At 46.3% G+C, this 15,598-nt stretch overlaps 1 protein-coding gene across 1 annotated transcript in view; it reads left to right on the top strand.

Annotated features, from left to right (window-relative positions):
• The window catches only part of agbl4 (AGBL carboxypeptidase 4), a 1,365,393-nt gene that overhangs the window by 1,290,732 nt on the left and 59,063 nt on the right, over positions 1–15,598 (top strand). The window contains exon 12 of the mRNA XM_072510915.1: positions 12,810–12,909. Within this exon, the coding sequence (XP_072367016.1) occupies positions 12,810–12,909 (100 nt within the window). The remainder of the gene's footprint in view (positions 1–12,809; positions 12,910–15,598) is intronic.

A 15,598-nucleotide genomic window follows, 5' to 3' on the forward strand; every position in this document is an offset into this window, starting at 1 on the left:
ATAAGTAATTTAAAAGCATGACAGCTTAACTTTGTTTCATAAAGACATTTATTGTCCATCCTTCTACTGTGTATCATTAAAGGAGGGATTCATCTGCCAGGTGCAAGGCATGTATTGATTTTAGCAGTCAGGTGCCACTGACATCTCAGCAATCTCGCGTCCACCCAATAAGAAGAAGTAGCTGGTCGCCTTTGGGCATGTTAAACTTGCTGGGCCTCTAGTTTGCCTACTGACTCCTGGACAGGTCAAGGCAGGGGGGAATGGAGATTGTTTTGTCAGTCTCACTGGAGGAGGAGGCTCCACAAATATCTCAATCCTCAATGATAATATAAGAACTAGGAACAGGAGTAGGCAATTCAGCCCCTTGAGCCCGTACCGCCATTCAATGCAATCCTAGCTGATCTCCTCTCGGCCTCAACTCCACTTTCCTGCCCATTCCCCACAACCCTTCAACCCACTACTAATTTAAAATCTGCCTATCTCCTACTTAAACTTACTCAATGTCCCGGCATCCACCGCACTTTGGGGTAGTGAATTCCACAGATTCACAACTCTTTGAGAGAAGTCATTTCTTCGCATCGTTGTATTAAATCTGCTACCCCTTGTGACCTTTTGTTCTAAATTACCCCACAAGAAGAATCATAGAGTCCCTACAGTGCAGAAGAAGGCCATTCCACCCATTGTGTCTTTGAAAGACCACCCTATTTCGGCCCAATCCCCCGTCCTAATCCTGCAACCCACCCTAAGGGACAATTTAGCTTGGTCAATCTGCCTAACCTGCACGTTTGGGCTGTGGGAGCAAACTGGAGCACCCACTAAACCAGGGGAGGGTTTAGCACAGTGGGCTAATCAGCTGGCTTATAAAGCAGAACAAGGCCAGCAGCACGGGTTCAATTCCCGTACCAGCCACCCTGAACAGGTGCCAGAATGTGGCGACTAGGGGCTTTACTAAGTCTACTTGTGAAAATAAGTGATTTACATTTCATTTCATTTCAGAGATGAACATGCAAACGCCATGCAGTCACCAGAGGTCAATTTTGAACACGGGTCCCTGGCACTGTGAGGTAGCAGTGCTAACCACTGTGCCACCCAGAAGCATTGGCTCTAAATCTACTTTGTCAATATGTTTTATCGGTCTGGATTTGCCGCCTTCTGCTTTGGGGGGCTGCTTTGCAATGCGGGTGGCAGGGGCGGGTAAGCTGATTTGTAGTGCAGGGAGGGGGAATGGGGAGGCTCACTCAAAATGACAACCTGATAGTGAGATTCCCTCGAGAATCCCACCAAATTTATGCATGGCGAGGTATCGGCAGAATCGGGAAATGGAGAATCAATTCCGACATCAGATGCGCATCATGCACGCCTGCGCCCGAAACACGGGCAGTGTGAACAACGCCTTCATCCTGACGATTCCTGACATATTCAAGAAACCCCCCTCCGCTGCGGAGGGGTTGGCTCCTGGGTGACAGGTTGTGGCTGGTGACGCCTATTTAGAGGCCACAGACTGTCGCAGGAACCCGCTACAACGACGCCCATGCAGCAATTAGAGGTGTGATTGGGTGGTGCTTCAGCGTTCTTAAGATGTGGTTCAGGTGCCTGGACCACTCTGGAGGGGCCCTCCAGTATGGCTTTGTGAGGGAAGCCCGCATTCTGGTGACCTGCTGTGTCCTGAACAACATCGTGCAGCAGGGGGAGGGGGAGCGATGTGCTGGAGGAGGAGGATGAATGCCAAACCTCGTCCAACGAGGAGGATGCGGGGGACGGCGAGGATGGGCAGGAAACGGAGCCCAGGCAGGCACGGGATACCACACGATGTGTGCGCCAGGGCCAATGCGCACAGGATGCTCTGATTGCCTCCAGGTTTACCGGCTTTGGTGGGGGGTGCTGCTGGCCAGGGGCACAGACACCGCATCCCACCCCACCCCCCCCCATCCCCTCCCCCACCTGCATCCCAGTCCATCATCCATACCTGCTGTACTACGGTGGTGCGGGCCCTGGCTTGGCAATAACAGCGGGTCTGATCCATGGGTTGGAGGACAAGACAACCTTCTCTGTGATGAACTCTGGTGCTCCGCATCACTTATCAATGTCTCACTCCTGCCCGGTCACACTTTCCACCTTCCAACTGAGTGATCCCTGCATGCGAGCTGACCATTCCATCACACGGTCCCATCGGATCCCTGGGTTGCGGTGGTAGGGAGGGTCAGGGGATCGGGGGAGGATGCGGAGCCCAACCTACCCACAATGTCTGTCAATCCACCCCGCTCCCCCGTGACCCTCTCTGGCCAGCCCAGACCAGCCCATCTCTCACACCCATCTGACAGAGCACCGAGGCAGGTTGTTTCGAATCGCTAGCTTTTGGAACGCAGCTTCTTCATCAGCTCCTTCATCAGCTGTGCTCCGAAAGTTAGTGATTCGAAACAAACTCTAATCTGTCCAATTACCACCCCATCAGTCTACTTATGATCACCAGCAAACCAATGGAAGGTGTTGCCGACAGTGATATCAACTTACTCGGCAATCATCTAGTCACCGTACTCACTTTAAATTCTACCAGTTCTACTCAGCTCCTGACCGCAATACTGATTTTCTCCAAACATGGACAAAATAACTGAATTCCAGAGGTGAGGTGGACGTGACTGCCTTTGACATCGAGGCAGCATTTGACCTAGTTTGGCATAATAAGGTCAGAAGTGTGGATATTTGCTGACTGAACAGTGTTCAGTACAATTAGCAGCTTCTTAGATGCTGAAGGAATTGATATGCATATGTTGCAAAACCTGGACAAAATTCAGGTTTGGGCTGATAAATGGCAAATAGGGCAGCACGGTAGCATAGTGGTTAGCACTGTGGCTTCATAGCGCCAGGGTCACAGGTTCGATTCCCTGCTGGGTCTGTGCGGAGTCTGCACGTTCTCCCCTTGTCTGCGTGGGTTTCCTCCGGGTGCTCCGGTTTCCTCCCACAGTCCAAAGACGTGCAGGTTAGGTGGATTGGCCGTGATAAATTGCCCTTAGTGACTACAAAAAGGTTAGGAAGGGTTATTTGGTTACGGGGATAGAGTGGAAGTGAGGGCTTAAGTGGGTCGGTGCAGACCCGATGGGCTGAATGGCCTCCTTCTGCACTGTATGCTCTATGTTCTATCATTCACACCACTCAAGTGCCAAACAATGACCATTTCCAACAATTGATAACCTAACCAGTGTCCCAGGATGTTCTACAGCATTACCACCATTTGAAACCTCCACTCTGTGCCATGTTTCATACTTGTGTAAAGTCACCAATTGCTCATAAGTGATTGTGTAAACACATTGTGGGACTAGGCACATGAGGATAGAAATGCATGGATAGGAAGCTTGAAGATACATCAGCAGAGCTGTCTGTTCTGCTTAAAAGCAAAAATGGAACTAGACAGGATATATGGGATACTTCCTTTCTAGTGAATTCGTAATCCAATCCCATAAAGGTCTATTGCATCCTATCAGCAACCTACGGGTTACCACTGACTAGACATTTATGTGAGCTCCATAGCTGCCTCCCCCCTCCCCCTGACCTTTCTAGTGTCTTCTCTCCCCTCTGAATAATAATAATATTAATAATCGCTTATTGTCACAGGTAGGCTTCAATGAAGTTACTGAGAAAAGCCCTTAGTTTCCACATTCCGGCGCCTGTTCGAAGAAACAATGGCCACCATGGGTAGACTTTCCAATGTGGGGGGGGTGGATTGATGTGGGGAGGCTAGACTGGTGGCTACAAGAGCAGGTCAAAAACTGGGAATTCTGCAGCGAGTAGCTCACCGAAGCCTGTCCACAAGGCTCAAGTCAAGAGTGTGATAGAATTCTCTCCATGTAACTGGATGAGTGCAGCTCCAACAACACTCATGAAACTTGAGGCAACTCAGGACAAAGCAGCCTTTTATGATCAACATTGTTATGCCCACAGCATATGTTATTTACTGAGCAAGCCAGATCCCAGAGGGAAACCTGTCTTACTGATCATAACCCTTTTATTTTGTATTGTGAAATTGAGGAGGATATTAGATAGATGTTAGATATTTATTTATTGTCACATGTACCGAAGTACAGTGAAAAGTATTTTTCTACGGCCAAGGGAACGTACACAGTACGTACGTAATAAACAAAAAAATAATCGACAGAGTTCATTGACAGTGGTGCATCAACAAATAGTGATTGGTTACAGTGCGGAACAAGGCCAAACAAGAGCAGCATAGGGCGTCGTGAATAGTGTTCTTACAGAGAACAGATCAGTCCAAAGGAGATTTGTTGAGGAGTCTAGTCACTGTGGGGAAGAAGCTGTTCCTATGTCTGGATGTGTGGGTCTTCAGATTTCTGTATCTTCTGCCTGTTGGAAGGGTCTGGAAGAGGGCAAAGCCTGGGTGTGAGGGGTCTCTGACAATGCCGTCTGCCTTTCTGAGGCAGCGGGAGGTGTATACAGAATCAATGGGAGGATGGCAAGCTTGTGTGATGCGTTGGGCTGCGTTCACCACACTCTGTAGTTTCTTGCGATCTTGGGCCGAGCAGTTGCCATACCAGGCTGTAATGCAGCCGGATAGGATGCTCTCTGTGGCACATCTGTAGACGTTTGTGAGAGTTGATGCAGACATGCCAAATTTCTTTAGCTTCCATAGGAAGTAGAGATGTTGTTGGGCTTTCTTGACTGTTGCATCAATGTGAGTGGACCAGGACAGACTGGTGGTGATGGTGACCCCCCAGGAATTTAAAGCTATCGACCATCTCTACTTCGGAGCCATTGATGAAGTTGGGAGTGTGTGTCGTGCTACACTTCCTGAAGTCGATGATCAGTTCCTTGGTCTTTCCAGCATTTAGAGAGAGGTTGTTTTCAGTACACCATGCAACCAAGTGATCTATCTCCCTTTTTAGTCTGATTCGTCGTTGTTTGAGATACGACCCACCACAGTCGTATCATCTGCAAACGTATAGATTGAATTGGAGATGAATCTCGGCACGCAGTCGTGTGTGTACAGGGAGTACAGTAGAGGACTGAGCACACATCCTTGCGGGGCCCCGGTGTTGAGGACTATTGTGGAGGAGGCGTTGTTACCTATCCTGACAGATTGTGGTCTGTTGGTGAGGAAGTCAAGGATCCAGCTGCACAGGGAGGGGTCAAGTCCAAGGTTGCAGAGTTTGGTTATTAGTCTTGTTGGGATAATGGTGTTGAAGGCGGAGCTGTAGTCTATGAACAGCAGTGTGACATAGGTATCCTTGTTGTCGAGACGTTCGAGAGTTGATTGTAGGGCCAGAGAGATAGCATCTGCTTTGTGGATCGGTTGCCGCGGTAGGCGAACTGCAATGGATCAAGACCATCTGGGAGGGTGGCGTTGATCCGTCTCATGACTAGCCGCTCGAAGCATTTCATAATTCATGGTAACAGTCGTCAGGGCCACCGGTCGGTAGTTGGTGACACACGCTACCTTGTTCTTCTTTGGTACTGGTATGGTGGTGGTCTTCTTGAAACAGATAGGGACGTCGGAGCGGAGAAGTGAGGTGTTGAAGATATCTGCGAATACACTCGCTACTGATCCCAAAAGCATGGAACTCCAGTGACACCTTTAGGATTTTTTAAACTTAAAGATACATTAACAAGACGAAAAACTTAAGCACGTAAGTTACACAGTTCAAGCAGTCTTACAGAACAATCCTCCCAGAAAAATCCACTTGATCAGAACACACAATAAACTGCCTAGGTAACTCCCCTTTTAAATTATAAAAAGCCACTAATATTACCCAAGGCAAAGAACTGCTGACACTTTACTGTCACTTGCACTCTGATATGGAAATCCGAAAGAAAGGTTCATAAACAGACTGTTTTTTGAAAACAAAGGCCAGGATTTTGCATTCCGATTCATTACGGATGTAAATGACGCCGGGGGTTCACAATATCACGGGACCTCAAAATCGGATTTTGCGCCAGCTGGATTTCCCAAAGAGATTGTCCCTGTCTCCCACCAATGGTATAACTCTGTTCTCGACATGCAATGTTAGGAACCCAATTTACATTCATTTTAATCTCATCTGCAGGCCTCCCTACAGCAATCCATCACCCACGTTGGAAAGTCTGCCTATGGTGGCCCCTGCTTCTTCAGAGGGGAGAGAAGACACTGGAAAGGCTGGGGGGGGGGGGGGGGTCAGTTATAGAGCTCACAGTTCGGTGGTGGAAGGGGGATGGTGCTGCTGGGGCTTTAGGGGGTTCAGGCTCTTTCAGGTATGGCACCTTGGGGTTGTGGGGGGTGTTCTGCCAAAAGCAAGCACGGGGCCTTGGAATTGAGCAGCCAACTAACCATGAAAGGATAGGGCAGGTGAACAGATATGCATGCAAGCATGTGTGGATGCAACTAGCAAGGCAATTTGGGGGAGGGATTGGGGGGGGGGTGCAATTGTGAGACTTGGGATGGTCTATGGGCAGCACGATAGCACAGTGGTTAGCACTGTTGTTTCTCAGTGCCAGAGTCCCAGGTTCATTTCCTGGCTTGGGTTACTGTCTGTACGGAGTCAGCACGTGCCTGCTCCAGTTTCCTCCCACAAGTGCTGAAAGACGTGCTGTTCGGTAATTTGGACATTCTGAATTCTACCTCAGTGTACCGAAACATGCGGCGGAGTGTGCGATGAGGGGCTTTTCACAGTAACTTCATTGCAGTGTTAATGTAAGCCTACTTGTGACAATAATAAAGATTATGTATAATAAAGCTGGCAGAGAATTTCATTCGGAGAAGGAGAGCTGGTAGGTGGGGGTGTGGGAAGGGTCAACTGTATTATTGAGCCATGGGGGGAAATAAATGGCCCCTGAATGGGGGAAGGATCATCATGAAAAGGGGAAGAAAGCCAAGAATAGAGATCACCCTTCCTCTGACTGCAATCTTCAGCTGCTGAGCCTCTGCCTTCTTGGTGGACTATGGCGCTGGGAAGTGGGGGCCTGGGCTAGGTGAATTTCCGGTTGGACCGACTTGAAGGATCCACTAAGGTGGTGGGGGGTCGGTGTTACCTGTGAGTTTATATAAGACTTAGCATGTCCAGCTGTGGAAAGATCTTTGAATATCAGTGATCTATATGTCCATGTTTCTAACGGTCCCTGCGAGTCTGGATGTAATGCAGTTGAGTGGCATCAGACATTAAAGACAATGTTGAGGGCTTATTGTCAAGATTATCCAGAGGATTGGGATAAAGGAATTCCATTCGTACTGTTTGCAATTAGGGATGCTCCTAATGAGTCAGCCAAATTTAGTCCTTTTGAACTAATTTTTGGCCATGAGGTAAGAAGACCACTTAAATTGATTAAGGAAAAATTGGTGAGCGAGAAATCAGAAATTACATTATTAGATTACGTGTCAAATTTTAGGGAACGATTAAATAGAGCAGGTGAATTGGCTAGACAACATTTAAAAGGTGCACAAAATGTGATGAAACAGGTAGCAGACAAGAAATCCAAAGTTTGTAGTTTTGCCAGTGGGGATAAAGTTTTAGTGTTGTTACCAGTGGTAGGTGAACCTTTAAAAGCTAGGTTTTGTGGACCTTATCAAATTGAAAGGAAATTAAGTGAGGTGAATTATGTTGTAAAAACACCAGATAGAAGGAAGAATCACCGAGTGTGTCATGTGAATATGCTTAAGAGGTACTTTGAAAGGGAAGGAGAGAAAAAGGAGGAAGTTTTAATGATTCTAACTCAAAGTGACGAACCAAATCCAGATGACTGTGAATTTGACATACCTCAAATTAAATTGGAAAATGAGGATGTTCTTAAAAATTGGGATAAATTATTGGGCTATCTCCTAGAGAAAAAACAAACTGACCTGAAAGAGTTATTGATATCACATGGACAAGTTTGTGGAGATAAATTGGGAAGTACTAAAGCGGCTATACATGATGTAGATGTGGGAAATGCTGTTCCGATCAAACAACATCCATTTAGACTTAACCCTTTAAAATTGGCACAGGTTAACAAAGAGATTGAGAGTATGCTTAAAAATGGCATAATTGAAGTGGGTTGCAGCCAATGGAGCTCACCCATAGTGATGGTGCCTAAACCAGACGGTACCCAACGGTTGTATGTGGACTATAGAAAGGTTAATGCAGCTACAAGAATGGACTCTTATCCTATCCCACGTTTGGAGGATTGCATTGAGATAGTGGGACAATCAGATTTTATTTCCAAATTGGATTTACTTAAAGGTTACTGGCAGGTACCTTTATCCGAAAGGGTGAAGGAGATTTCAGCTTTTGTGACTCCAGATGGTATATACCAATTCAAAGTTATGCCATTTGGCATGAAAAACACCCCAGCCACATTTCAGCGGTTAACTAACAAAGTTGTTTCAGGATTACCCAATTGTGCGGTATACATCGACAATCTGGTAATTTGCAGCCAGACATGGACAGAACACTTAAAACAACTGATGGACTTGCTGAAGAAATGTCAAAAATTTCAATGGACAGCAGACTTTCGACAGGCATTTGACTGCCTGAAAGCTGTGATAACCAATGCTCCTGTGTTGGAGAATTGCAAAGGACTCTATGATCAGATTGAACTGCCGAGGTGTAGAGCAATGGACAGATAGTGCAGAGACCTTCTTGTGTAAAGAGACTGTTAATCGAGACGAATTTCAGTTGGAGGAAGAAGAAGGCAAAAATGGACTATATTATGGTACCTGTTTGCGTGTGTTGCTTTTTGGGGAAAAAAAGTATATTTACTGTGTGCATTTCTTAAAGGATGGTGAAAAGGTGAAAAATGAAACCATCTTGAAGTTGATGGGTTTTTTTATTCTTGGGGGGAGGTGTCATGTGAGAGTACCCTTTAAGACATGGGTGTTTAAGAAATATACCTTTAAGAAATGGAGCTGCTCATGTTACTGGAGTGATGTCAGAGTGTGGGTGGAGCTGAGCTCCACTTCTGCTTTTTTAGTTCCAGTTTGAGAAAGCTTGGGGGTGTCCGTGAGCTGCACTGCTGTTGATCTCTGCCATGAAGGACTATCTCTTAATCATTTGGTGAATTCAGAAGAATTGAAAATGTTTTCAGTCTTGAATGCAAACCCTAATGTGCTCCTGTTTGAAGCTTTAAGTCTTTTGGATGTTAAAAAGGACAGCATACAGGTTATTTTGTGTTATATTCTTTGGGGGGTGTATTTGATTTACTGGTTGCTAAGATATTCATTGTTTGTTTTAAAAAGGTTAACTTGAGTTCATAGAATAAACATTGTTTTGTTTTAAAAGCCACTGGTCCATTTTCTGCTGTACCATACCTGTAGAGTAAGCCGTGTGCTCCCCATACCACAATCTATTAAAAGTTGTGGGTCAGGTAAACTCCATGATACACTTTGGGATTCTCTAAATCCTGGCCCATAACAATATGAAATAAAGAAAGGGGATAAAAAGGGGAGTGATATGTGTGGCTGTCTGACTGGGTCTTTTGATATGCGAATTAGCATACCAGTAGGAAAAACAAGTATTTATCTATGTCACGAGGGGAAAAACAAAGATGTATAGACGTCAAAGTGGAGATATAAGGGAATTGGCACCTTTTTGCTGAGAGTCAGATCCACATGATGGGTAATATCGAAGGGGGAAAAAATGATATATCCATAGAATTAACTGGAGAAAGGGAACACAATAGAAGTTATCATCATACCACACCCAGCTGCAGAAAGCAGGCTTTCCTGAAAACAAATCATAGCTAAAAGGCTGCTGTTTAAAATCCAAAACTCAAACAGAGAAAATTATTCCTTTGCAGAAACTAAAGATGGTTTTCCCAAACATGGACAAATAACCTGTAGGTGGTAACTATCTACTGGATTTAGCTCACTGTATTGTATAATTTTGGATGTTGTTTGGAAAAAGGTACATTTCTCCGAGTTCAGCAAACGTAGGTAGTTGGGAACAAGGGGTAACTTCATGAGATACTATGTATAGCCATGAGTTTGGTTAAGTGTGTTGTTGTAGTGCATTTGGTCCTTCTTGTCATGTGTTTTCCTTTAGGTTAATTAATATTCCTTATTAATTGATCAGAGAATGACTGGACTTTTCCTCCCTGGTTTGCATATCTTTTCTCACATCAAACCAAAATGAAAATATATATCACTAAGAACCGATGTTCCATGTTACCCTTTAGCTTTTGAGATACCCTGGCATTTAACATCAGCGGGGTTCTTAGCAAAAGCTATGAACACTTGGTCAGTCTGAGCGGGGAAAGAGTGGTGTGGGGTCTTGTCCATTCTGGGAGACTGTAAGGGAAAGGTCTTAAATGTGATGGCTAGCACAGTAGTCAGTGACCATTGTTGCAGTGCTACTGGGGGTGAATGGGCAAAGGATCAATGCATAGAGACAAATCCTCAATATTCACTTTCTTCCCTTGCAGTGAGCAGCGTGAGAGAGAGGTAGAGTCTGTGGAACTGGCTATCATTCTTCTAGTGCTTCGAGAGGACATCAACGGAGGTAACTGGCTTTCCAGATGCAGGAGCAAAACCCTGAGAAGGAAAAGCCGGCAAGGCCTGCTACATTGTCACAGGAGGGACCCCAGTGAGTGCCAGTCAAAGATGCCTTCAATGGCGTAGGGTCTGCAGATAGCGCCTGACCTTCCTACAGTTGACCGAGAACCACTATCGACGGAGACTTCGCCTGTCCCAGGACATGGTGGCTCATCTGTCCAACCTTCCTCAGGAGTTGGCTCCTTGGGAACAAGGAGTACACCCTGTGGATATGGCTGAAGATGCCTGTGCAGAGGCCACAGAGTGCTACAGAGACCAGATATTATCAGGCTTTTGATGCTATTTGCACTTTGGTGAGTGGACCATCCCTATGCTGAAAATGCAGTTCCGGTGCCTGGAACGGCCTGGTGAAATCCTGTAATATAGTCCAGAGAGGGTGTCATGATTGTGGTTGTCTGGTGTGCGCTGCTCAACCTGGCACTTCAACAGGGTAAGGAGCTGCCTGAGTGGGAGATGGAGGTATGGCACATCTCCTCTGATCATAGAATCCCGACAGTGCAGAGGAGGCCATTCGGCCCACGGGTCTGACCGACCCTTTGAAAGACCACCCTATCTAGACCCAATCCCCTGCTTTATTCCTGCAATCTACCAAAGGGGCAATTTAGTATGGCCAATCCACCTAACCTGCACATCTTTGGACTGTGGGAGGAAACCAGAACACCCGGAGGAAATTCACGCAGACACGGGAATAATACACAAACTCCACAGTCACCCGAGGTCGGAATCGACACAGGTCCCTGGGGCTGTGAGGCAACTTTGCCACCATGGTAATGAAGAGGACATCAAGGTGGACAAGGATGAGGAGATACTGGAGGGAGCGAGAAAGGCCAGCAGTCAGTGGTGATGGCCAAAAGGAGAGTTTGTGATCTGCTCAAAACCTCCTGTTTCATGGATGGCGATGATCATGGTCTACAATAAACTCCCACTATCCTAAATTCCCTTCCATATGCACTGTTCTCCCATATTGCTGTTTGCAGCACACATCCACACTGATATGGGTCTTGTCATGGGAAGGGAGCAGTTTCCCATAGTCCCAATGCTGTTGTTTGGCTGCACGTATCAACAGGAGACCTATTATTATTACCTATGCCACTAGTCAACGCACTTCTAAGAGGGAGATGCATTGTGGCTGGGGCAGGTGCTGGGAGTTATGCAGGGCATGAATCTAACCTAGAAAACTGAGGAATGGCACTACACAGAAGGGTGAGTACTCACGTTTGCTGGGTGGGGGGTTGGGTGTGGCATGGTGGTGGTGGCAGGCACCTGGCCCTCCAGACACTCAGTCAAAAGACAATGGGAGTAGATATCCATGGCGATCAATGCCAGAAATTTATCTCTGAACACCTGGATTGCACAATGCTCAATGGCCCCACACATTAGTGCTCAAGGTCAATGAATGCACCTTCAAACGCCATATCCTACCAACTTCACCACTAGCATCAGACACTGTTCAATTCATCAAATCCCCACCACCCATCATCAAGAACACAAGAATTAGGAGCAGGTGTAGGCCATTCAGTTCCCTGAGTTTGCGCCACCATTCGATAAGATCATGGCAGATCTGATTTTAGCCTCAGCACTACATTCCTGTCTTCCCCCTCCAATCCTTGACCCCACTGTCAATCAAAAATCTATCGAACTCAGCCTTGAAGATATCCAATGACACATTTAATACTCAAGCCTCACAACCCCATCTCACTGTCTACCTTACAAATAATACTGGACTTTAAAATGTATTTTAATTCTGGTCTGGGATTTCCAATGTAAATTGGCACATTGGAAGCTCTTCAGTCATTGCATCACATTTCCATCAGTAGTCATTATTCACTGGCCTCAAAAGCATTGTTAAACTTAGTGACCAGAAGTTTTATGTACTAACACCGTCTCTCTTTTACACTTACATATTTATTTTGTGACCACAGGAACTGTCAAAACATCACATTGAATAGAACAAATATTCTACAGATTAACATTTTGAGTTTCTGGTAACGCTATGTTTGAAGCACTTGGCCAATTGTTTAGGAATCTACATTATCATTATTTTTAAAAGGAGCATTTCTGAAACATGAATTATTTTTCTCTTCCAGTAACATTATTGTCAGACTCAACCTATATTTAATTTATGATTTTAAAACCCTGTAGATGCCAGTTCTGATAAATTAGTTGCCAACACTAGACCCATGTTTGTTGCCATGATTGTTTTGAACAAAATTTACCTTTTGGATAGGTTATAGGTTGAATATCATTACACTTGTTTCTCTACACAGATATATGTCTAGATTCTTTAACTACAAATATACAGATATGAAACTTGGAAACAACCTGGCTCGAACGTTCATGGACTACTATAAAACAAATAATGTGACCAGCACAAAATCTTTAGCATCAGTCGCTACCTTCAGGTATGAAATTATAGTACTTTCATAGACACTTCTGACAATAAATTGCTACCAGTTTCAGGTCCCTTACTAATTCCAGCATTGAGAACTTGTTTTTATGATTTTAAAAAGATATTATACATGTAAAATCCAATTAGGGTCATGCAACTCGAGACCAAAATGTAATACAAACAAATTGGGTACTTCACTAAGAAATACAGAAAGGTTTGTGATGCTGGAAATCTGAAATAAAACTCAGCAGGTCTGGCAGTATCGATGGAGAGAGAAATAGAGAGCATTTCAGGCCAATGACCTTTCATCAGAACTGGAAAATGGTTGCAATTTAACAGGTTTTAAACAAGTATAGAGTCAGTTAAAGGAGGATGGGAGGGGAGGGGGAGAGAAAAACAGAAATGAAGTTATGTTATAAAGTGGAAGACCGGAGGGATTAAATGGCAAAAGGAACAATGGTGCAAGACCAAAATGGGACAAGTAAAGAAACAAAGGGGCCAGTTAGCTCAGCTGGCTAAATGGCTAATGTGTGGTTCAGAATAACAGTAAATGGGTAGGGTTGATCCCCATTCCAGCTCAGGGAGGCTTCGGACCTCATTCCTCATGCTGCCCCACAGTAAAATCACAGCATAAGCTGTGGTTTGGCGACCCTTGAATCACTGAGGATGTCACCTCGAGAAAAAGAAGGAAAAAACAAACGATGGTTCTAGAGAAGGTATAAATTGGAAAAGCAGAATCATCTCCAACTCCAACCATGCCTCCCACAAAATTGGGGGAAGAGGTTATGATCTGAAATGTTCAACTCAGTATTGAGTCTGAGGGCTGGATTCTCCGGTCCTCTAGCCGTGTTTTTCTTGGTGGAGCGCCATTGGCGGGTGGCGGGATTCTTTCCTCCCACCACTTATCAATGAGATTTCCCATTGAAGCCACCCCATGCTGCCAGGAAACTAGCCGGGAAAGGGCGGGGGGTGCACTGACGGCAGGAACAGAGATTCACAGCGGCCAGTGAATCTGGCCTGAGGTGCTATAAAGTGCCTTGTCAAAAGAGATGGGGAGAGAAACTCATCCTGGGGTCTAAAATGCATAACACCATTTTTGTCAGGTGTGGGTTGCATAGAATTATCCCCATAGAATTTACAGTGCAGAAGGAGGCCATTCGGCCCATCGAGTCTGCACCGGCTCTTGGAAAGAGCACCCTACCCAAGGTCAACACCTCCACCCTATCCCCATAACCCAGTAACCCCACCCAACACTAAGGGCAATTTTGGACACTAAGGGCAATTTATCATGGCCAATCCACCTAACGTGCACATCTTTGGACTGTGGGAGGAAACCGGAGCACCCGGAGGAAACCCACGCACACACGGGGAGGATGTGCAGACTCCACACAGACAGTGACCCAAGCCGGAATCGAACCTGGGACCCTGGAACTGTGAAGCGATTGCGCTATCCACATCGCTACCGTGCTGCACTGCTGACAACTTCCTGCATGGCCTGTGTGACATTCCATGAGGAATAGGGCGCATGTGGGGGTGTCTTCCATATACACCGGGATGCTGTGAACCAACACCACCTTGACATATTGTCCAACTGGCTGATGTCATGCCAGAATTCCAAATTTGAACTATGCAGGTCTAGGCAGCATATTCATGGTTGTACTCTGTGAACAGCAAGCATAAATCTGCACAAGTGTTCCTTAAAGGGTCACACAATTTTTAAAAGGTTCTATTAAAATGTGTTTGGAAGTGTTCTTGAGTGTTTCTGGATTTGCCACAGGATGTTGCTGCATTCTCACAGGGAGAACACACAAAGGCTGCAACAGGTATGGGGCTGCAGTGCAGTGTCTCTGGGTCTCATGCACAACAGGGAGATGGAGCAGAGGCTGTGGACAGTGAAGGCTGCGCACAATAGTCTCTGTCAACATGGAGCCAAATTCCTCCATGCTGATCCTAATTCTATGCTAGCCTCCAAGTTGCATGCAGGGCCAGTAACTGAGCTAATGGCTGCAAGTATCAGTTCAAGCAATGGGGCTTTTTCATTAATGTTGTGCAGTTCCACTCTCTCTTCCTTCTTGGGCTGGACAGGCAACAATTCATGGGTGCCTGAAAGCAGAAATTCAGAAGGGGAAGGGATGGTATTAAGGGAAGCAAGAGGTCCATGGTCACATCATCAGTAGCTTTATCATCATTCCAAATAGCAGTAGTTGAGAAGGAAAATATCCGAGGTGCTTGGTTGAGTCCAATAAACTACAGTCACTAGGTGCGGGATTCTTCCCTACCCGGTGGGGCGGGGTTCTGGCGTAATTGAGTGGCGGGAACCACTCCGGCGTCGGGCTGCCCCAAAGGTGCGGACGTCTCCGCACCTTTAGGGGCCAAGCCCTCACCTTGAGGGGCTAGGCCCGCGCCGGAGTGGCTTGCGCTCCGCCGACTGGCAGGAAAGGCCTTTGGCGCCACGCCAACCGGGGCCGAAAGGTCTTCGCCAGGCGACGCATGCGCGGGAGCGTCAGCACCTGCTGACGTCATCCCCGCGCATGCACAGGTGAGGGGGTCTCTTCCGCCTCTGCCATAGTGAAGACCACGGCGAAGGCGGAAGAAAAAGAGTGCCCCCATGGCACAGGCCTGCCCGCGGATCGGTTTACATAGACATAGAATTTACAGTGCAGAAGGAGGCCATTCGGCCAATCGAGTCTGCACCGGCTCTT

Source organism: Scyliorhinus torazame, chromosome 7 (assembly GCF_047496885.1).
Source record: "Scyliorhinus torazame isolate Kashiwa2021f chromosome 7, sScyTor2.1, whole genome shotgun sequence".
Taxonomy (NCBI): domain Eukaryota; kingdom Metazoa; phylum Chordata; class Chondrichthyes; order Carcharhiniformes; family Scyliorhinidae; genus Scyliorhinus; species Scyliorhinus torazame.